General features: G+C 42.8%; 1 protein-coding gene across 21 annotated transcripts in view; it reads right to left on the bottom strand.

Annotated features, from left to right (window-relative positions):
• Positions 1-23,361, bottom strand: part of LOC124195543 (caskin-1-like) — a 66,687-nt gene that overhangs the window by 20,938 nt on the left and 22,388 nt on the right. For 15 of the 21 annotated variants that reach the window (XM_046590012.1, XM_046590013.1, XM_046590009.1 and 12 more), the window contains 3 exons: positions 21,349-21,439; positions 9,315-9,451; positions 9,067-9,127 (listed from right to left, as the gene is read on the bottom strand). In XM_046590012.1, the coding sequence (XP_046445968.1) occupies positions 9,067-9,127; positions 9,315-9,451; positions 21,349-21,439 (289 nt within the window). Of the gene's footprint in view, positions 1-2,295; positions 2,954-9,066; positions 9,128-9,314; positions 9,452-21,348; positions 21,440-23,361 lie in introns of those variants that run through there. The other 6 variants (XM_046590026.1, XM_046590023.1, XM_046590024.1 and 3 more) reach the window with 5 other exon arrangements.

Below are 23,361 nucleotides of genomic sequence, written 5' to 3' on the forward strand. Positions count from 1 at the left end.
GGGCTAAATTATTTCGGAATCTTTCGAAAAAAGAGAAACACACATGAAAAAAAAAGCGTTCTGAGCATTAACGACTGGAAAAAGATCGCCGATAAAAATCATTTTTCTCATTTTCTATTGTCCTCGAAGGAGAAGAAACAGGAAAACCCGTATCATTGGCCTTTTTTTTCATGACACGATCCAGTTGTGGGTTCGGCCATTTCCAGTGAGAATCGAAAAGAAAGAAAGAAAGAGCTAGGTAGATCAGATTACTCGCGTGGTGCCGTCATCATCTTGCATCCTTTTACATTTATCAGAGCCCAAGGAACCTGATTACAATCGTTAACTGAAGAGAGGCAAAGAGAGAGATAGCCCCCGGAAGCCAAGTTCATCATCATCATCATCCCGGGCTACCGGATTATGTTGCGAAAGCGATCGGCAGATCGGATCGTACGATTCCTCCCCCCATCCATCCGGCCCACCCAACATTTTCCTATTCAACTCTGGTTAATCCGGCTGACCGTGCACCGAAAGAGGAGAATTTTTCAAAGATGGGAGGAAAACAGATTGCGCGTGTGCGGTTTTTCCATGGTCTCCCCCGAAACTGTCAGATGAGCAGATTGCATGGCTTGCACACATACACAGAGAGAGAGATCCGTATCCTCTCGCAATATACCCAGTGTGTGGATGTGGCTCAGATTTATTTTTATACCCAACAACCGGAACTGATGCTCTTCACGCTTGTCACATACATCTTCTTCCTGTGTGCGCTCTGCTCTTGCTTCTTTTCTTTCATCCGATTTATCACACACGGGCGGTACCTACCACCACCCCAGACAACATCACACAAGACGGACCGTTGCGAAACGTTGTGTTGAAGAAAAATATCTCGACAAAGAAATCCTGCGAGTTTCAAAAGGGCGAGAGAGATGATACGGAGAATCAAAGAGTCAACGACGAGGTTTGTATACGAAAAAAGGCGGCGGCGGCAGCGCATTGCAACAGAGATCCAAACGAGGAAGGTCATCTCCCGATTTTACGGCTCTTTTTATACGTGAAAACAGCTTCACCCGACAAAAATCTCTTGCGTCATTAAGTCAATATGAATAATAATAAAAAAAAAGACTCACTGCACAACAGAAGGTAGAGACTGGCTGTGTACATTGCAACAGGATGCACACGGCTATACACACACACACATTTGGGGTTCTCTCTCTTTTTGTTCGTAAAAGGGTCGATCGAGTGAAATGAAACCGTGGCCAACAGTTTAAAAAAGACAGCCCATCTGTGCGTGGGTTGTATATTTCTCTTGCCATCGAGATGTGGTTCTTCAATGAAACAGGTCTCGTGTTCAGAAAAGAAAACCAGACACCCTCTTCTTCTAAACCCTCCGAAAAAACCACAGACGTACACACTTTGGGAGCTAGTCGTTCGTGAAAGAGCAAAAAGGAACAGATGGATTTATGTGTAACACAAATATATCTGGTCGACGCTTGAAATGGAACCTGAAACACTCGGAAAGACTTTTAACCATCAGAAAATGTTGAATAAAAGATGAACGTGATCTCTCGGTATGTGAGTGTCGTTGTCTACACACCTGAAAGATGTATATAGGAAGATGTACACGGAGGGGGAATCCATTCAATTATACAGCGACTCGGTAGGGTTATACCTGTTTTTTCCTCTCTCTCTTGAACAGAGACGAAATGGAGCTGCTAGCTCTTTGAAACGGGATTTTTCTAGCGACTCTTTGACGAAAATGACACGTTATCCGTAACGTCTCATCTTTTTCATTTGAAATAAATGTTTTACAAGAGCGGAGGGAGGGGGAAATGCATCAACTTTGAAGAGGGGTGACTCTAATGCGATCAATTGGATGAACGATGAGACTTGTGTAGAGCAGCACGAAATTGTTTCTCTCTTTTTTGTCGACGGTTAAGGAAAAATGTCAGTTTGAGTTAGCAGAGACACTGGAAGTCGTGTCCATCACATTGCGAGTGCTAATCAATCAAAAGGATTCGATATAGTGAGGCGGCGTGAGCAAGGGAACGTGACGAGCTTCGTTCACTAAACCACTACCAAAAAATAATTCAGCGAATAGCGTCTCTACTAGTTAAAACAAAACCAAAAAGGGTCACCTGATCCCTTTCAACGAACCGGAAAAGCATCTCATATCACGACACTCAAAAAAAGAGACGATAGCCGTTTCTCAAAAAACGTAAAGACCCAAAAAAGGATAAAGAGCGATAATAATCACAATCTCCTTTTTTAACAAAACGAAAAAAAAGCCATTAGGGAGAATGGAGAAAAACTCACCGGGTAATTTCCTCATGTTTCCAATCGGGTTGAATAGCAAAGAGCAGCAAGGCAGTTGCTGCTGGGGCATTGGACCAATTCCCAATCTTATTGCACTAAAATCATTTCTTCTACTTGGAATTGAGGTGGGTGTTCTTGTTAGTTTGATTTCTCCTTGAAGTATTTCGGTTGTTGGTCTCAGAGATATCCACAAAAATATTTGATTATTCCACTCTCTCTCTCTTCACTTGACTTTCCAACACACACACACACACACACTACCCGAACCACAAAAACACACGAGAATAATTATTTATTTTTTAGAAAATGAAAAATTGAACACGTTGGAACAAAAAACACGACTGGTCAGACTCGATGGCAACTGTGGAATGAAAGCTTTGCACTGTGTTTTCACGGCGTGTATATATATCCTGTTATATTTCTTTTTCCAAAATATATATTTTTCAACCGAGAGAGAGAGAATAAGAAGGAGACAAGTTTTTTCACTTCCAACCGCAACGCCGGACAATAAAACTGTGAGCCGTTGGGTTGGAGAGGCAGTTGAAGGCAAGGGGGAAGAAAAATGGGCCAATGCGTCAAGCCAAAATCAAAGCACAGTGTTTTTTTTTCTTCTTGACGCTGTTTTTACTGGGATTTTACAGCGAATTGCGTTTCGTAATATTTATTTAAGGAAATTAGATTGTCGAAAAAAAGAAAAATCTAGTTTCAAAAGTTCAAAGTAAAACGCGATTGCACAATAATATACAAATAGATCGAGCCGGGGGTCATCGCGCGCGGCCATGATCACATCTGGACGATCATCATCCAAAATGGCGGATAGTATGCTTTTTTATTTTTTAGAAGAAAGGGAGAGAGATCTTTTTGGAGGGAATCTTTTAGAAACCCCCGAGGATGAAAAAAAGATGGAAGGAGGGGGGGGGGTTAAAGTAAAAGGCGTCTCTGCCCCCTGGAAAACATTTTGAGGGAAAAAATATTATCCACAGCAGACAAACACGGCACATGCATATACACAAGGGACACTGTGTCGTAGCTGCCGATTCTCTTTTACCGTTTGTATTCATCCATTTTCTCTGGCTTTATCCACGTATTCGTTCAACCTTAATTTAGTCTGCTGGAAGAACATCCGTCATTTTCTATCTCTCGCGCCACGTGTTTTTCTCTCTATGCCCTGTGGCGGAGCCTCAGAGATCTTTTGCCAACTTTTTCTCATTTTGAACCGTATTGTTGTCTTGTTTTGAACTGAACTGGCTGACCCTCGCTGAAATCAACTCATCCGTGAAATGAACTTTAAAATACGGACCAACGCGCACCGTGTTTCTGTAATTTCAACTTCCGTTTCTATTTTGTTTCGTGTCTTTTTTATAATAAGTGTCCCTCCCGGATGTTTCCGCGATTGACCACCACCACCGCCATTTTGAACTGTGTGTTTTGTGTGACGAGTCCACGTATTGTTTATACATACACTGGGGTTTCGTCAAGTTGTGTGTGTGTGTGTCTACACACACTAATGCAGCTGTCGCAAGCAGCAGGTGAATTTTTCTACCTATTTTTTCTTGCCCAGTTGTTTAAGTTTGAGAATAATTGCAGACGGTCATTTGTGTTTTACGGAAGCACGGGTTCCCGAAATGTCTAAATAAGGCCTCCACCTGTTCCTGGGCATTCGATTGAACAAAGAGAACCCAAATTAGAATCATCCACTGTAATAAGTCATTTCTCTTTGACCACCACGGAATCGTTTTTTCGGAGGCCGGTTCAATTTTCTTTTTCCTTCCGAATCAAATGGACGTAGAGTCCCCCCCGTCGAGTTTTTCATCAGATAAGCTTAAAGAAAGAAACGAAACGAAATTGTCTGTTTTTACGAGATGATTTTTTCCTTATTTCATTTTTTGGGTCCATTTTTGTATCCCCCTCCGTGATAAGGTTTCACGATCGCTCGTGAAACATCATGCCCAATTCGAATCTAAAATAGCCGGGGAAAAAAACAAAAACAAATCGAGATAGTTTATTATACAAAACACATACACACACGAGAAAACCAAGGTTGTGTGTGTGTGTAAAGCCCCTAAATAACAGCTCAATCAATTTTCACTTTGGCGGAAGTCTTTTCTCTTTGTTTTTTGGTTTTTTTTTCTGCTGTTGCCACTGGAACATCAGAGTCAAATGGGCGTAGGCGAATTGCGTCGGAATAAACGATCAAAAAACGTGATAATAACTGGACTCGATGCCAACCCATCATTTTTCAATTGAATCGTGACTTTCCTCGGCAGAAAAAACCAAACATTTGCGTCAAAGTCCGACAGATGGCGGAGCGATCGAACAGTCAACAAATCCTCTTACGGCCAGAACGCAATAAAATTGCACGGCGAATAGAAGGCGAAACGCACCGGATACCGCAACAACAACAACTAAACCGAGAAGTTGTTATGGGCAAGATTACAGCAGGGGGGTTTCTAGTCAAACCTTTATTTTTTTTCTTTTCTCATATCTATTTAAACGGGACAGATGGCGCAATAAAAGATGAAGGTAAACCCTCGGTGGCCACCCTCCACATTCGCTGTGCACATTTGCTGGGGAAAAAAGAAAGAAACCAAAATACACAAAGACCATTTTAACGACACGGAAGTTTCTGGAAGGTTGCCCACCAGATATTCAGCTCACTCCACTATGTGTGTGCGCATTAGGTAGTTCTACACGGTTGATTTCATCACCAACGCTTTTATAGATTGCGAAACGGGGATTACTAATCGCCGTGCAAAATAGTTCAAATGAAAACCGCTCAGTTTCAAATCGAAACCTTGTCATTTCCCTTTCTAAAAAAACAGCAAAAATTTTGGACGATGCCAAATTTTTGGGTTGGTTGCGTAATTGAACCGAAAAGACAGGCGAAAGCGGTGAGCGATGTAATTAATTTCCAATTCCATCCCGCCAGAGCAAGCGGCGTCGGCAAGCGACCTTTTTGATGAATTATTGATCGCTTTGAATAAATCCTCCAGCTGACGTTTGTGCATGTTTATCGAGCTACTTATTTCAACAGCCCATAATGACTAATGAAGAAAAGAAGTGGGGAGATATATATAAGAATATACGTCAAATAAGAAACGCATAGACGGCGGCGTCGGTGTACAAGACAGCCCAGTGCATGTCTAGTCGGAGGATTTATTAAAAAGGTGAAAGGCCCCCAGAATGCTGGGCGGAAAATAAAGAAAAAACCACGTCAGTTCCAGCTGTTGCCGAAGAAAAGTTTTCACCCAAGAAATAAGAAGGAGAAATGTCGGAGACTATTCACGACACCTTTCAACTGGTTCTTTATATCTTTTCGACCATACACTATAGACGGAGAGGGGTTTTATTTTCGAGGTGTTGCTTTTGGGTGTTGCCCCGATGGAGAGAGAGAAAAAAAGGACCCGCCCAGTAGTATATAGTACGTTAGCACTCAAACTCAAATAATCAATAAATGTGTTACTGGGACTGCGGGACTGCTGAGACTGAGACGAAAAATTCTGGGATTGCAGCCAGAGCGTTAGAGATAGCGTGTACATAGCTTATACCAGATTCGTCTTTCTTTCTTTCTTTTCTCACTGCCAAAGATAACTCTTTTGGAAGAACGTTATCTATATAACTTGGTCAGGTCTAGAATCTGTGTGGGGTCCCAATGAGAAATCTATTGGCAGCGATAGACATGTCACACACATGTAACGAGAGTCAGAAAAGAAGAAGAAAAAGAGAGCAGCTGCCTTTGCTGCCTGGGTATATAGCAGCTTTTCAATGGCTTTTGCGGCTAGTGGTATATTCGTAGTCCCACCATCTTTTCAACAAGACTAATGTCCTCATTCCTCCTCATGTGTGTGTGGGGTGTCCGCTACTTCTAGGTCCCCCCCTTCTTCTTTTTTAGACACCCTGAAATAAGAATCAGATAGTAGGGAATTTTTCGACAGCCTGGCAAATGGCTGGGTGTTGATTGACTTTTTGGGTGACCTGATGAAACCGTTGACGGATGACTAAATCCCCCCCCCCCCACCCCACCTACCCCACACCCACGGTATATATCTTCTCCACGAGCACCGCCCATGAGCAAATGAAGCCTTTTCAAAGCAGCTGCTCGCTTCGGTTCTTCTCTTACGTTAGACACCACAGACATATGCTGAGCTACTTACTTTATAGCGCCCAGCTCAGCAAATGGCGTATACATGTACACATACATACACACACCACCCCTTCAAGAACCGAGTCATACCCCAAGCGCCCATCCGTCTGCTCCGGCTGTGAACGTTTTATAGACCCCGCCCTTTTTCTTTTTTGTCGTAATAAAAACATTTGAAGTCATCAGATTGATGCGATATCGATACGTCTCGATTTCAACAGGATTTCTGGGTGGTTGAGAAACGAGCCCGATTGATACAACAGTTTCGCTTTTTTACCAATTTTTATATTTGGGTTTTCGGTACAAATAAACGACGTAGTACGTCATCTCGCAGGCCACAGTGTACACAAGTCTGCATATATTGATGGCCCAGATATACAGAACTTGTTAGCCGTGGTATATGTATAATATATAACACACAGAGTTCGGCCTCTCGAACTTTTGAACTCTGGCGCGTGATGATGTCAACTTGATAAATGCCAAGTTTCTCTCGACTCCACCACCAGCAGCAGCAGGAGCCCAGCTGATTTTGCTTATTTGGCTCTGGGTTGATCCGTCCGTTTTTGGCTACACGCTGAGACTGTGCGAGTTTCAACTTTTGAGAATATGAATTCTCATCATTTCTCCTCTTTCGCCTTTTGCCAATCTGAGGTATGAAGGACGTCATTCCTACGTAACACGTAGCGTCGGAATGGTCTAGCTCTATTTGATGTGTACATTTATTGGAGCGAAAAAGGCTGGAAAGTGTAACATATAATAACCGGGCAGCACAGCCAGTTCAGGAGCGAGTGTATAGGGCAGGAGCAGCAGCACTCTAGACCGCTCCCGATTGAATCAATATTAGGAAGAAGATTTATGCTGCATGTGTGGGGGTGATGCGTGCAAGAGCTCTCTAACAGTGTTGGCCATCATTAAATATGGAGGAGAGAGAATTGATTTGAATAGCGCGGGAGCGGCGGATCAAAAGAGAACTGGAACCTCTACCGAGGGGGGGGGGGGGCACGTGGCCAACGGAATCGACAGAGAGAGTAGACGTTGTGTAGAGTGCTCCATCGGACGGATTGGACGGAAGGGAACGCGACCGGATGAAATAGTAGTACCGTATAGAAGAATAAGAGAGCCCCAGCCAGCAACCCAGCCCCTCTTGTGTGCTGCTGCCGTGAATCAGTCGTGACATTGGCTCCGTGCAGCATATAGAAAAGCAAATCGATGGGCCAGCTTCAGCCTCAGAGTTCACAAAGGAGATGAATTTCGTGACTCGTCCCGCGGTACAAACCAGACGAAAAATAATACAAATCACGCCAGAGAGACATCAAGCAGAAGCCAAAGCAACACAAAAAGATCGGTCATCCACCATCATCGTCTGCCATTTCGCTCCGCTGATCTTCAATACACCAAAAAAAAAAAAATGTTCGTTCGAAAATTCCAACCGAAATGGACAAGAGATCCCATGACGAATCGAATTTCTCCCCTCAGACACAAAAGCAGAAAATGACATCCGAATAATAAAAAAAAAAACTGGCTGGCTGTTAGCGATTGATAGAAAAATAGATACTATTTCCTTTCAATTAACATCAATCGTCATTTCAATTTCACGTTCTCATTTCATCCGTGACTCTAAATTCCAATGAGATAGAAAAAACTCGTTTGAATCATCGCGCTCAAGTAATAACGTCATTTTCCCTTTCTAAACGCAATCAAATTAGAAAGTTATGATTCTTTTATATTTTTTGAGTTGGGGCTGCTGCTGCTGGGCCTTATAAAAAGAACGGAAAAACAAAAATCCCACCAGCTGTGAAATCCCGACAATCGAGCGTGGCATCTGTACATAACATTCACCAGCCGAAATAAAACTTGAAAGAATAAAAAGATTCCGGTTTTTTTATTTTTTATTTTTTCAAGTGGTTCGAACGGAGAAAAAAGGTGGCGCCCAATACACACACAGTCTCTCACTGCACTCGATATGCATGTGTGTGTGTGTAAGAAAATAAGATTGGAGATCTATAGACCCTCTCTTTTTTGGGGGTCGGATGTTTGTGTGCACGGAGAAGAGCGGACGTGACCGTTAGAGATCATTTGACCCGCTATATTCAAAGTCACGTTTTTTTCTTCTTCGTTTTCTCCTTGTTCGATGTATGCAAATTTTGTTTGTGTGTGTGTGTGTGTGTGTGGAGAAAGGAAAAAAAAAAACTTTGCGGAGAAAAAATATTTTTCACGGTGACTGACATTTCGTCCGCGTGGGTCTGCCACCGTGAATAACTGGTCTACGCCAGGCAGTAGACAATATAGGATATCGCAACAGCCTAGCTAGTGCTCCGGCACGTTTTTCGATTTGTTGCGTATAAAATGGCCATTTTTCTCTCTTCACCGGGGGCGCCAAAACAACAACTTTTCAAAAAGGCGTAGTATATAACCTCATCGGTCTAAGTTATTCATTCAGGTCGGGGCGGAAAAAAAAAACGGTATTCACTGCAGTACACATTTATCCGAGCCATTATTATTAGAAACACGCACGATCACGGAGCGCGAGAACCGCGTGCATGAATAATTGAATCAACCAGAAAACGATGAACGATATGCGAATCGACTGAGAGAGAAAAAAAAAGGAGAGAATGATGATCGGGACTTACCGGACTGACTTTTCGACACGGATCGACTCTCTTCTCGCGTGACGGCCAGCGAGTCGACACTCTGCAACCAAAATTTTATTTTTTTTTCAATTAGAAATTCAAATGAAATTGTTTAGTTATTTTTTTTTAAATTATACATTTGATAAAACTGCTCGTACATAATTGAGTTGAGACTAAATTAGACTTATTAGACCGCAAAATTGATTGCGTCATTTATTCAAGTATTAAATAATGAATAAGGACCGTACCTGATGGTTTTTACTGATTCCGGCCGGAACGCCGGATTTACGGAAGAGAAGCGATCGACGGAAAACGCTGCTGGCCGGTCTGGTCAATGTACGGTCGCGAGCGGTCGGTGCTGTCACTTCTTCTTCTTTAACCAAAACTATAGACAAACACAATCAATCAAAAAATCGAAGCCAATTAGAAATGAATGGAATCGTAAATATGTTAGGCAACTAAATTGTACTACAGTATACTTGGTAACAACAATAATAAACTTCCAAGAAAACATCAAACCAGATGAGAGATTTGTACTCGTGAATACATGTAGCATAGGCAATCTGGCTCAGCCAAAATCCCCACCGAACAATAAGCCAAAACATTTCCGTTTGTTAGCCACAAAATACAAAAGCGACAAATTCAACGTGACGTGTTGGCGGTGGTGGTGGGGGGATATTCTGGAGAATCTCGCGGATTTCATTAGCGTCTAGAGAACCCAGAGAGAGAGAAGGAGGAGGAGATAGACTTAACGGATGTGTATATATATAGAGTCGCATCCATCTGACGATGGTTATCGGATAGAGTCCCTCTCTTTAGCTTCTGTCTGTCTTTCGACGATATCATCTCTGCTCTTAGCTGTGCCTCGTATTACATTATTGATCGAAGCTGCCAACAGAATCTCTCCCCCCTCCACTCTCTTGTTCTCTCTCCATCCCAGCCAGCCCAGGCAGCTCTTTCCAGGCAAACTTACGGCGAGAGATGAGAATAAAAAGAGAAAGAGAGCCAAACTCACTGACATCCTTTTATAGTTATACACAGCACAGTCCCAAGTATAAATGTAGGGGGGAGCATCTTTCTCCCCCCCTACAGCATCGACTGCTGGGGCGTATAGGCCTATAACATCAAAGATCATTTATATTGCCTTGTACATAAGAACCTGAACCCAAAAGAAAGAAAAAGAACCGCGACCGCGGGAGATGAAGCGGCCGGTGCCTGGCCGGTTTCGGTGAAAAATGATGAGCCGAAGCGGCCAAAGAAAATTGGATTGGACCGTGTGCGGTGGTGGCTATTTGGCTGGACAAGATTTTTTCCGCGCCTCGTGTCCCAACGGCTCAAAGCTCGTTAAGAACCTAAACCTTTTTTCTTCTTTCTTCCATTTTGACTTTTTTTAAAAGAAAAAAAGAAGAAAAGAATAGGATAGCAGTTACATGTACAGAGTCTAAGCGGATTTTCACGGTTATCCAAGCAGACGCTATATTGCCTAGTCGATCATCATCTCTTGTTGTTCTTTTGTTATTTTTTCCCTTTCGAAATCCCCTTCCGGATTTGATGGTGTTGGATGATGTCGACTGGCTTTGAATCTCTCCCCACGTTTAGAGTAGCGCAGCGGGAGGTGTGTGTGTATGTAGCGTCTACATCGTCTAAAAGAAATAGACGCTCGGTTATCACGATCCATCAGCATGATATATATACATCTCTTCCTAGCTCTCTCCCCCACACAACTAACCGAATCCTTGATCTCTGGTGTTTCTTCCCAACCAAATATTACATAACCACGGTCTACAAACACTTTGATACTCTTGTCTGATTTGTTTTGATGATGGCGCAATCGCCGCAAAGCGCATCTGAATTCATTAGCAGAGTGTGTGTGACGACTCACCGAAATCACCGGTCGCCCAGCTGTTGGCCGTCGTTAAGGAAATAGATAAACGGCCGTCGCCATTCAGAAAAAAATAAAAAAACAAGATCCTGGCGCTGAACTGGAGAATGGGAAAAAACGGAGCATCGCAGACAATGTCGTCAGCAAAACGATCGGCGGAAAGTGCAAGACTCCTCCTTCTGCCCGCCACTCACAGGCATTCCTCCGGTAATTACCTTTCGATGGAGATTAGCTTATAACTTGGTCTGGCCCAGCACCACACGTTTCCTGTTGCCAGCGAGAACCTCAATTCCATTTCGAATGGCGGCCGGAGGTGTTTTGTTGTTTCTCAACCGGAATATATACATTTTTCTCCGGCATTCTATACGTGTACGACATGTTGAGCGGTCATCATTTCTCTCTTGTGTGTGTTTTTCTAAGGGAAAAGAACAGGAATTCGATGGATCACGCTGTTGCCCCGCTCCATTAGTTTGGGAGTTCCGTTTCCAGAGGCTCCGGCTCACCGGAAAATAAATAAACAAGGCGGCCATCTACTACTTATGCATGCGGTTGAAAACAAGCGGGGGGGGGGGGGGGAGAGAACAGATGAGAGTCGAGAATTGCATAGCTGCTTGTACAATCCCAAATTTCCAACAACCCCTCAAAAAAAAAAAAATCAAAAACCACAAGGAAAACAAAAAGAAAAAAGAACAAGGTTGGACAAATTGGACGGGCTGCCCCCGCGCATTCTTCTTTCTTTTTCTTTTCCACTCGTCTATAATTAGTATGTCTGTTTGTTCTTCTTGGCTCGACACGACACGCTGTTGTTATTCACCTCCCGCCTCACGCTCCCGCCCGTCACAAATTCGTCTCAATTTGACAGTTTCGTGTCCTCTCCATCGACCCGGTTCGACAACATCCATCCATCAAAAATTAACAAAAAGAAAATTGCTGCGCATTTCGTCGCTGATAATCGATCGGGCGATAGAGAAACAAAAAAGCACAACGGAAAAAAAAATTAAGGAAAATTCGATTTTGGGTTTGATTTTGTTATTGATGAAAGAAACCCCGGAATAAATCTCGGTCTAAATGAATTACTTATATAACAAAAGGGTGGGGTGGGGGGAAGACAAACTCGGTCGGGTACTTTTTTGTTTGGGTGAATCAGGACCGAAGATGGAATTGTCCCTGGCTGAGAAGGAAGGGTGGGGGGAATGAATATGGTTTAATTAGATTTGCTTTCCCATTTCACCCTCGGCTCTCCTATACTGCTACTCACTCACTCTGTCTGCTGGCGCATTACGACAGTCCCTCCTCCTCCCACCCCCCGTTCTATATAGGGATGGCGTTCATTTCCAGGGTGCAGTACCACCAATCTGGCTGCTGCTGCTGCTGCTGTTGCTGCTGGATATATGCGGGTGTGTATGCTGCTGTGGTACTCTGTTTAATTTGACACTTTTTCCGCCTGCGAGCGCGCCACACGTCGCCCAGACAATTTTTTGACGAGACGCAATGACGCAAATAGAGACTTGCCGGCGATGCCCGAAATTCAATCTCGTTTCGACGACGACGACGACGACGTCAAAAAGGCCGGGATATAATTTTGCCTCTGGGGTTCGTGTAATGAACACCAGGTCCTTGTCAAAAATACAAAGAAAAAAAAAAACAATTGCTTGGACGTCAGCAGAGTCTATCTCCTATGTGTAATCCCCTTTTGTTTGTTTTTTCAAAAGCCAAAAGAGACCCTGATTGAAATTGAATCTCCCGCCTCTTTCCCCTTCATTTTAGAAATTCATCAATTTCCATCAAGTGTCGAATTACCCAAATAAGACTTTTTTGTTGTCCCAACGAAGAATCCAAACAGGGGCTAATGATCTCTCTTTCTTCAATGTGGACTTTACATAATGAGTTAGCTTATACTGGTAATCACCGTTCATTAAGTGACTGGCGGGAATTTCAAAAAAAATCAAAAAAATAAAACTTTCTAATAGGACATCGTCAACTCGACTTTTATGTCCAACGGACGAGAAAGTCTCTTTCATTCACTTTTATATCAAATACAATAAATTTGATTTTTTCTCTTACATAAGGGAGATGTAAAATGCCCATAATAGTGAAAGAAAAAGGAGCGGATGAATCTTTTACCCAAGAAAAATATCCTTAAGAAAAGAATCCGTAGAAAAAACCGCTGGAGCAAAGTTGTTTGACGAAAGGAGCCCACACAACATGTTATGTACTGCACATCAAGTTGTCTGTTCCGTTAGTTTTAAAAACACCACACAGAAGGTTGAATAATAGTTAAATACAAATTTAAAAAAAAAAAAAAAAAAGAGTATTATTAGCTGTCGACGGATCTCGTCCAGCCAGTAAACCGTTGTCGAGTGGCATAAGGCATTTCCGGCAGCACTCAAACAATTCTAAATCCTGATGCTGGGCGTCTTCTTTTTTCAATTGGAAACGAACGAGAGGAACAAAAAATGTTCCAATTTGTTTTTTTAAAAGACTATACAGAGTCTCGATGACACATGTAAACACACACAGACAAAGTTTGGACGCCCGACTTCTACCGACTGTTTACGGCTGGACGCAAAGTGATGGCTCCGAAATGTTTGAAAGTTAATAATAAAAAGGCTCAACCAACCAAGCGCGGGACGAGCGAAGAAAACAAAAACTCAAAAAAACAAGTTTGCGAGTAAACAAATAAATATCTAATATGGATCCATCGGAATCTGTATAGGCCGACGGAAGGAAGCTGAAGCATTTTGTTTCCCCTTCGTTGCCATAGCGACCGACCCAAAAAAGTAACCGAACGGAGAGATATGTATACTATATACGTAGCACGATCCGGTGCGTCTATAGAAAGTTGCCCCTTTTTTTCTTTTCTACTTTGACGGGATAAATTTGAATTTAGATCGACTCTACAAAACGTAGGAGAAAGAAGAAAAAAGACTTAAAAGAAACGGTCTCTACGGGGAGGAAGAAATGCTCCCGACCGAGTCCGCTCTGCTCCGTGCCGTGCCGGGATCAAAAAGACACAGAGACACCCCCCTCCATCGCATAGACCGCGTCCAACCATTTTCAATATCGGGCGATTTATGTGACAATAGCCTCCAGGGCGGCTATAATATATAAGAAAAAGGGGCTAAAGGCTTCAAAAAAAGAAAAGAAAACGATTTTTATGACTTTTCTAGCCCAACATTCCATTTTCACGCCCCAAAAGCGTTTGGATGAAATCGAAATGGTTGAATAACGACCGCGATGTGTCCGTTTTCACTTCCAGATTTTTGTTAGTTTGTTTTTTTTCTTTTCCATTTATTTGATTTCGGGTTTGAGACGCGTCCGATCTCTTCCGTGTTGTCTCATCTGCGTGTGTTGTCAGTGGCAGGCAGGCAGGCGGGCGAGGATTAGATTGTTTCTGTCGTTCACTTTTCCGACTTTTTGATATTCTTTCAATAATCGATAGCCTCCGCCACCATGCACCACCCGCAGCGCGGGAAAGGCATACACAACGGGAGGGAGAAACGGGAGAAAAGATTGACGAGGTCCCGTCACATGGCTTATATTGGAATTACATAGCTCTTTCTCTCTCTCTTTCTCTCTCCCGTCGTCATATCCCGCGTGACCCGACCAAAAAAATCAAACGCCAAGAAAATAAAAAAGAAACAGAAAAAAGGAGGAAATGTCACGTAGACAACGACGGGACCCAAAAGGAGATGTATCGGTTGCGCATTTAATGAAAAACTGACCGCCAGCCCAGTGTGTGCACGGTGGGTGAACTGGACAACCCAACAAGAAGCCACACGCCCACCCCTCTTTCTTTTTAGTCTCCTATCCTATCCTGTCCATAGATACAAGGAGTTATTACGTGGTGTGGCGTATTACTACTCTACATGTGTATGCGACATCGATCGCTGGACTAGATGAAAAGAGAAGTGTCAATCCTGCGACCAGCAGCCAACAGAGAGCAACTCTATATAGAAATATAAATCTTAGGTTCGTAACAAGCAGCAGACTCCCCCCTACCACTTGTATCAATAGCAATTGATTTCTGGTTGACCAAGGCCAGTCGGACTCATGGCAGGTCAAATCCCATCCAAAAAAAGTCGTTTTTTACTTTTTCTTTTCAAGGCCCGGAAAAGTTATACACAGGAACACACACACGAACAAATTGATTGAATCAACTTGTCCATCTATCAAAGAGACGGGAAATTGCTTGGCCTATAGGGTCCCAGCCCAGCCCAGCCCAGCAGACAGCCCTTTTTGGTCGAACGAAATGAGAGCAAATCTCTTGATAAATATCCTCACGTCATCAGCTAAATAATTACACACATCCTACAGCCTACACACACGACAACTAATGAACCGTTTTTCTTTTTCTCCTACATAGATATATATAAAAGAAAAGTCTTGCTCTCTCTCTCTCTCTCTGTCGTTCAGGGTTCTCGAATCGTGACAAATCGGCCGGGAATAAGGAACGTGAAAAAAAGATAAAAGAAGATCGTCTATTTCCTCCCTTCTTTTTTGGATAAGTCACCCAGCTCGAGAAAAGTCGTTGGCTTGTCCGTCTGTGCATTACGTCTATCTATATATAAAAGGGGAGAAAATGATCACGTATATAGTAGTAGTAGTAGTAGTGAGTGTGCAGGGTCTCGTTCGTTTCTCTGAACGAGTCGGCCGAGCGTACGACGATGATGGATCTCTGCATCTTTGATATATTCAACGACAACTCTATATACAAGATTTCCCCCTCTCTCTCTCTCTTACTCACTGATGTAACTGCTGTACGAACAAACAACTGGTAAAAAAAAAGGGAGATGAGAAAATCTATGCGAGAGATGAGATCATTTTAGTGAACGCCGAACCAAGGCCCATGATGGATGTCGCAATCTGTGGAGTGAACAACAACAACAACAGCACGTGTCCATTCACCGACAACTTTAGAAACAACAAGAAAATAAAGAGAATTGATCATCATCGTTTTCCCCCTTTTTTCTTTTTTAAAAATCGAAAATTCAAAATCATTTCCACACAAAAAAATACGTGTCCGATATCTTTTTTCTAATCTCTCAGGGATCGCCGGCTGATCCTTTCGTCTGATCCACACACCGTCCGAAAAAAGAAAAAGAAAAATCTTAAGTGAAAGTGAAGACTATCCGCCGGTCCTACTATATATAAGCTGACAATCCTCCCTCGACCCCCCTCTCGTACGTAATAATAAAGAAGTAAAGGAGCGTGATGGCTATACTACGTGGAAGCGAAAAGAGAAAAAAGGAGCTTTTTGGGTGCGGATCGATCGATGAGAAAAACCCCCCTCGCTCTTCTCCGTACCTCGTTTTCCTCCTTCCCCCCGCAACGAAAATCCAGTGTAACTCTACAGTAGCTAGCTACAGTCCTATATACAGCTGTAGATCTAACACATATAAATTGTATTGTGTATATTCTTTAGGACACATATATATATAGTCCTATTTTTATTATAGTGGAAGTATAGAGTCCTCTTCGGTGTAGACATTAAGAGAGAGAGAGAGAGAGAGCTGGGCAAAAAAAGCTGGGCCGCCATCGATCGACTCTCGTCAACAACAAAAGAACTCGAGGGAGAGATGGAGCGAACTGCTGTACGGAGCTCTCTCGATCGGCCACTATTATCCAACCAGACGAGAGAGAACCAAGAGAAGTGAGAGAGAGAATGGAGGACTCAAAAACGGATGAGGAAGCGAAAGAGAAACCTATAGAGATGAGTGGGAGAATAGAGAGAGAGCAGAGAGAGAGAGAGACTAAGCAATTCACCTCCTGCGGAGGGGCTGTCGTTTGCAAAAAAAAAAAAAAAAAAAAATATCAAAAGCGGAACAGGAAGATCGGATGTTGCCGACATCAGCACACAAACAACTTTTTTTTCCCCTCGACGCGATCAAAATCGTATTGCATTTGTATAGTCTATCCCCTCCAAGAAAAGATTTCTTCCCTACCTAGAGGCAACATTTGCAATGCGAGTTCAATGTCCGTGGGACATGTTTTCAATCAACTCAATGTGTATCAAATATATCACGAATGGAAATGGATTCAATTTTTCTCAACATCTTCTTCTTTTTGGTGGGGCTGAAAAATTCAAACAAACAAAACCCCAAAAGGCCTATATATATTACAGCCTGGCCTCTCCTTCACAACCAAATTCCAGCAATATGAAAGGCTGAAAAGCAAAATGTTTCAACAAGTTTGAAATTTGTTATATTTATAGAAAATGAAACACCCCAGACCAAAGTATAAAAAAGACAAAAAATATATCTAAGATTATTGATTCACTCAAAATCTAAGAGGCTGCTGCTGCCTATAGGCGGCGTCTGGTCTGTCTTAGACAAGTAAAAAACAGACGCCCATCCTAGAGACACTTATGCAGGCCGACAACAACAACAACAACAACTAAAAATCCCGAGTTGAAGAGGCGGGCGCGTGATGTTCTAAGAGAAACACATCCTCCTCCACCTCCACCCCTTTTTCACGATTCAATTCCCCTTGCATCTCTCTGGTATTGTCTTCATCCCGTGTTGTTGCTGTTGTTGTCGGGCAATTAAGAGGAAATCAAAAAGAGGCGAAACTGATGGCAAAAGAAACGAACCAGCGGTTGTTGTTTTGGTTTTGGGGTTTTTCACGCGTCCCACATCTCTAAGCAAATCAACATCCCGAAAGGAGAGTTACACGAGAGTCAGAAAAAAAAACGTGAGTGGACATAAAAAGAAGCTAGTGCCGTCGCGTTACACACAATAGACACCGCGGATAGGAGGAAAAAAAAACAACAACCAACAGCGTTCCGTTGCTGGCGTGCTGGATCGGGACTTTTGGCGATGGGATGATAATAATAACAATGCGCGTGTGGTCTTTTTCTTTTTTGATTGTCTCTCTCACGGCCCGTGTTGTTGGACAACCAATACCGGGGCAACAACAACAACCGCGCGTGAGTTAAACAAGTTACAAGGAACGATTTGAAATCCCCCAAACAACACGACACTTGGTTTTCTTCCCTCACCTTTTTGGGAGTTGAAAATTAGCCGGGCGACGATGTCGATTCCAAGTTTGTTTTTAAATAAAATCACGTTAAGTTGATCACTGATTCAAACTGGAAAAACCGAAATATCCACGTCAATAATTGGAAGAAGAAGAAGAAGCCCCGTCAATGTTTGATATTTTTCTCGCAAACGAGCAAAAGAAAGAGAGACAAACTGCGAGAAGCTTTTGACGTTGGTGGACTCTGCTGGGCGACTGATGAGTACACAGGGGGGTGGGTGAGGGATAGTCCACGTCTCCTAGGGTAACGCTGGCGCTGCACTATAGAGCGCGGCGTCGTCGACGTCGCGCAGTCTCCCTCTTTCTTTTCTTTCTTCCCCCCTCGTTCTCTCTTTCTGGCCCCCAGTTTTCCTTTATCATCTCGTACCATCTCTCTTCTCTCTCTCCCTTGCTGTGTGTTTCATTGCAACAACAGCCTCCCCCCCCCCCTTAGTTTTTCTCCAACAGGAGCGACATAATCCCCCGGTTAAATGCGTCGCACAGAGTGTAGTAGGACACACAGACTTTAGAATGGACTACTTCTCACTACGACACAGCAGAAGAAATGCCAAAGAAACACACACAAAAGACCAGTATAGCTCATTTGCATGCACATTCATCTGTACGCGAATAATCCGTGTGACGCCGATTGGCATCCGAATCATCACCAGATTTTCTATTAAAGTCCAGTGTAACCCCCCATCGTCCGTTTCACTTGTCCGGCACAAAGATGAAAGAATGCCGAGCAGATTATTAGTTTGCATAGACGTCAAATCAAAACGTCTAGAAAATGTTGGACTAAATGGACTATTACACACTAAACTAATTTAACCGATTACTAGATGACGCATAAACAATCCAGTCGGTGACTCACATAATAGACAACGCCGAACAAAGTCGCCTAGAGTCATTTATTTCTCTCTTTGGCCTATAGCTAGCGCTAGCTATACAAGCAGTTTGTTGTTGTATACAAATCGTTCGGGGGCTATTTATGAGATGATGGGGCGCTACCGCCGCCGTCGCTGCCGCCGTCGCCGGAAGATGGAAGAGGCGCACGGACTGCAGTCGCTCAAGAGACTAATGATGATGACGACGTCGACGAATGCGACGACGACGAATGCGACGACGACGACGAGTCAGGAGGAGGAGGAGGTGTGAGGGCGAGCCAGGAGCTTCCAACCAAAGAGGAGAAAACAACACCCAAAACGTGCTGTGGCCCAGCACTGCGAAAAAAGGACGGACCGCAGAAATTCGGTCAGGAAGTGGACAACAGCCCACACGCGGCAGAGTCGTCAACGTTTTCGAGCTGGACGCAAGAGAAGAAGAAGCCCCTGCAACGGTCTTTTTTAGGTTTGTCTGTCCAGGGGTACACGTTACAAAGCCAATAGAAGAAAAAGGAGAAAAAGGAGAAGCCCTTTGAAAAAAAGAGGGAAATGTATATAACGTGAAACAAGGCTGGAATGTCGACTTATTTTTCACCGCCAATATCGATCGACTACTCTGCAAAAGACGGAAGAAACTATGTATAGTCCGATCGATAAATGACTTTTTATTTTTATAAAAAGAAACTGCTGGGCGAGCGCGGACGACTAGATCGCATTTTCAAATTTCGCGCGTCTTATTTGGCTAGCTTGCTTTCTATTTTTTTGGACGCATTTCACACGATACGTTTCCAGGGAATGTGACTACATACCGCAGTCTCCAGAGTTTGTCGTACGTATATAAAAGTCCAGCAGAAAAAAAAATATCTCAAACAAATTGTGTCCAAAAGAAAAGGAAAAAAAAAGTTCCATTTCGCTCGATTGCCTTTGGCCACACAGCAGCCCCGCCCCTGCGCATTTGTCACTGACAAGTTCGGCCTACATACATCATCACACAGAGAGAAAGAGAGAGAGAACTCTATATAGCAACGCGTCGCGCTTATTTGGGGCTCCTGTTTCTCTCTCTCCGTTCCGGGCCGTCCCCAATTTTTCCCTTTTTGTCGCCCAGCTCTCGTTGCGTGCAGGACCGCAGGAGAGAGATGAGAAGGGGGGGGGGTGAATAAATATTTCGCCGCAGTATAAGTAGACATAGTAGTGTAGTACCACTAATACATTAGGAAAATGGATTGATTTGAAATCCTCTCTTTCTCTCTTCCGACTGTATGTGTGTGCATATAAAAAAGGAGAGACTTGCCACTGGATTTATGCGCCTCCCAATGAACTGAAAACCTCCGAGACAAATAGATGTGAGAGATCTAATTGGACTAGGATAGGGAGTGAAGCTGGAGGGGTTAGGTATGGTCAAAAGCTACTCTAACTGCTCCATAGTCCGGATAGATCTTTTGTAGTAGATGAGGATTGTACAGGAAAGGCCGAGATAATTAGTTATTATCCCACTCGTCCATGATATTAGCCGAGAATGAGCCCGAGTGAAGAAAATAGGAGAAATGAGTCGCTTGAAAATCGGCAGCAGCAGTCGAGGGTTGAGATAGAATTTCCCCGGCAGTATAGATATTTATTAATGATAGAATAGTCTATAACTATAGCGAGGCAGCAGCTTAAATCCATGAGCACAGAGAGAGAGAAGGAACGGGAAACAGCCTCAGCACGTTAGACTCGTTTGAAAGTACAGCCGACTGGATAGGAATAAGGCAAGGCACGTGCGCTATTTCTCTCTCGCTACAACTGACTTTTGAGCTCGACTGCTGCTGCTGCTGCGGCCGGGATTGTTTGTACGTGTAGACTTGTGCTGCTGCTGCTGCTGCTTCACTCGCTCGTCTTCATAAATTAACAAACAGACGCCACAGTAGAGTTCGTATAGCTAACACACACAGCTGGCTCCCGCTGCTCCTCTTTTTTTTCTTCTGCATTCGTTTCGCCCTTCGTCTTTTCTTTCTTTTTAACTACTCGACGTGTTTTTGTGTTTATGTGTCGCTTCTTCTTTTTCCATCCATCCAGCATCTTTTTCGGGTTATAAAAGCTCCGCAGGATGACGATTTCACCTTTAGTAGCCAAAAAGTGACATCCGCCGCATCCCCCCTTTTTTTTCAAAAACCAAATCCTTTTCACTCCTGGGCTCCTATAGCTCCTGGCAACGCCATATTAAGGAACCGGCATGTCAAGAGTGAAAAAACAACTATAACCCTCTTTTGCTAGACGTTACGCAATTGCTTGGCAGAGCCGAAAAAAGGGACTTTGCGTAACAACAAACGGGTCTGAATTTAAGATGAGAACCGACTAGTCGGCTACCATCTAGCGGCGTGAATCGGAATCGCCAAGTCACGAATCAAAATTCGACAAACACAACAACAAAACGGTACGGATAACATAATAAAATGAGATAAACACGAGGAGACAACGAAATGAGGTTGAATAATCGTAAATTTTTTGGTTTTTTCTTACCTTCATCGCGGACGCTTCTGGTGCTGCCACTGGTGGCCATATCTTCGCCATAGATCGGAATGACCGGCATAAAGCCAGGTCGGTAGTGAACCTGTTTATTAAGAATCAAAAAAATAAAAGAGAACGTTAAAATAAAGAAGGACACGAAACAAAAATAATATAATTCAAATAAATAATAAACCAATAAAAATAATAAAACAAAAGAAAAACAAAAAAATCCGGTGGCAATAAAAAGAAAGAAAAAAAAACAAACAAACATTGGTATCCCCTCGATCCACTGCGTGCTGTAGACTAGTGTAGCCGGTATTATATCGGCAATCACGAAGTCTATTAGAATTTATAATCAGTTGGTTTGGTTTTGTTTGTTTTTTTTCACCATGAACTTGCATTTCCATATTTTTCATGTTTCTTTTTTTTTCAGACTGCGATCGCATTTATTGGCAGAAGCCACGTACCCACATAGTTACCCAACCGCAAGGTTCTTGTTGTTGCCGGGTTACTTATTCACGAGAAAATTGAGGGGGGAATTCTAACGAGGAAAAACAAATCCAACCGATGGCCACCGACAGAGTTTTTTTTTCCCTTTTGGTCTCGTCTTTGATTTATTCATTTTTGTTTTTTTTTACAGTTACGTAACGAAACATTTCTGTCCCGAAAATTGAGATCGTGCGCATTTCAAACTTGCACATGTTTTTTCTTTCCTTGTCTATTTGTTGTATAAATTAGTTCTACACAAATGTCGATCGAGAGACCGATCGAGAGGAGGATAGAACACACCTACAACAGCCCAGCAGCCGTTACCAACACAAATCTATCCGACAAATAAATCTACGAGGATTATCAGTTCAATGGCCGGACCTCTCGTGAAAATTGTATTTTTTATTATTATTCTTCTCCCGGTGAAATAAACCCCCACTCCAATCGCGTTCACGTGTTAACTGAGCGTTAAATTTTTTAAAAAAGGTATGAAACATAAAAAAGGGATGGACAGCGGGAAAAAAAAAAACTTTTCGTGACCCGTCATCTTTTAATCCCCTCTAGTCCTGAAAAAAAATCAAATAAAATCTTAAAATAAATTTCGTGATAGAAGATGGAGAAGAAAGACGCTTATTGTTGCGGGGAGAAAAAAAAAATAAACGACGAAACAACTGAATAAATGTGTACCTTTTTTTTCTTAGCTTAGTTTATAGCTGAGGGCTCGGGATATTAAATTTATAAGGCGAAGTAAATCAGACGCGCCAAAGAATTTTTTTTTTTTTTTTTCGTTAGGGAAAATGAAAAAGAATAAAAATGTTTTTGCCTATTAAATACTCTCATCAGCTATTATTTAAAAAATAAGAAAAAATAAAAAAAAAAGGAATTTCATCCCGGTGAAAATGAAAAATAGAAAACGGGAGTGGAAGATTCTTTCAATGAATAAAAGAGATGAGCTATGACTGTCGTCCGCTCTTGCGTGACGGAGTGAAAATGTGTGTGTGTGTGTCTCTCTCTTCTGTGTATAGAGTGAGTAGTAGTAGTAGCTCTCTAGCTGATGTTCTTTTCCCTTCTGGTTCACCAAGTTTGTCCCGCCGGTGTTGTAGGAAATATTTCAAGTCAGATAACGTCAAACATTCATCAACTCGAAAAAAAGGGCTTTCTGCTGCTGCTGCTGCTGCTGCTGCAGCCCCCCTGTGCAGTTGTGTGCATGTCACCGTCCTCTTTTCCCGTTGGCGACGTAAATGGGCAAACGTGAGACGGACGGCGCTAGATGGCAGCACGCGATCCCAGTCACGAAACGCCGCACGGAGAAAATCAAAAATCAAATCAAAATAGCAACGAAATATCAAATTCCTTATAAAAAGGAAGAGAGAAAACGATCGACAGATTGCCGACGTGAAAAAGAAAAAAAAGGTAAAAACCGGGATGGAGTTCTCGTGTTGTTTTTAAAAAGAAGAGGCTCTTGATTCACTCGGCGTGAATTCCAAGAAGAAGAAGAAGAAGAAGAAGAAGAAGAAGAAGAAAAAGAAAAAGGAT

Source organism: Daphnia pulex, chromosome 6, assembly GCF_021134715.1.
Source record: "Daphnia pulex isolate KAP4 chromosome 6, ASM2113471v1".
NCBI lineage: Eukaryota > Metazoa > Arthropoda > Branchiopoda > Diplostraca > Daphniidae > Daphnia > Daphnia pulex.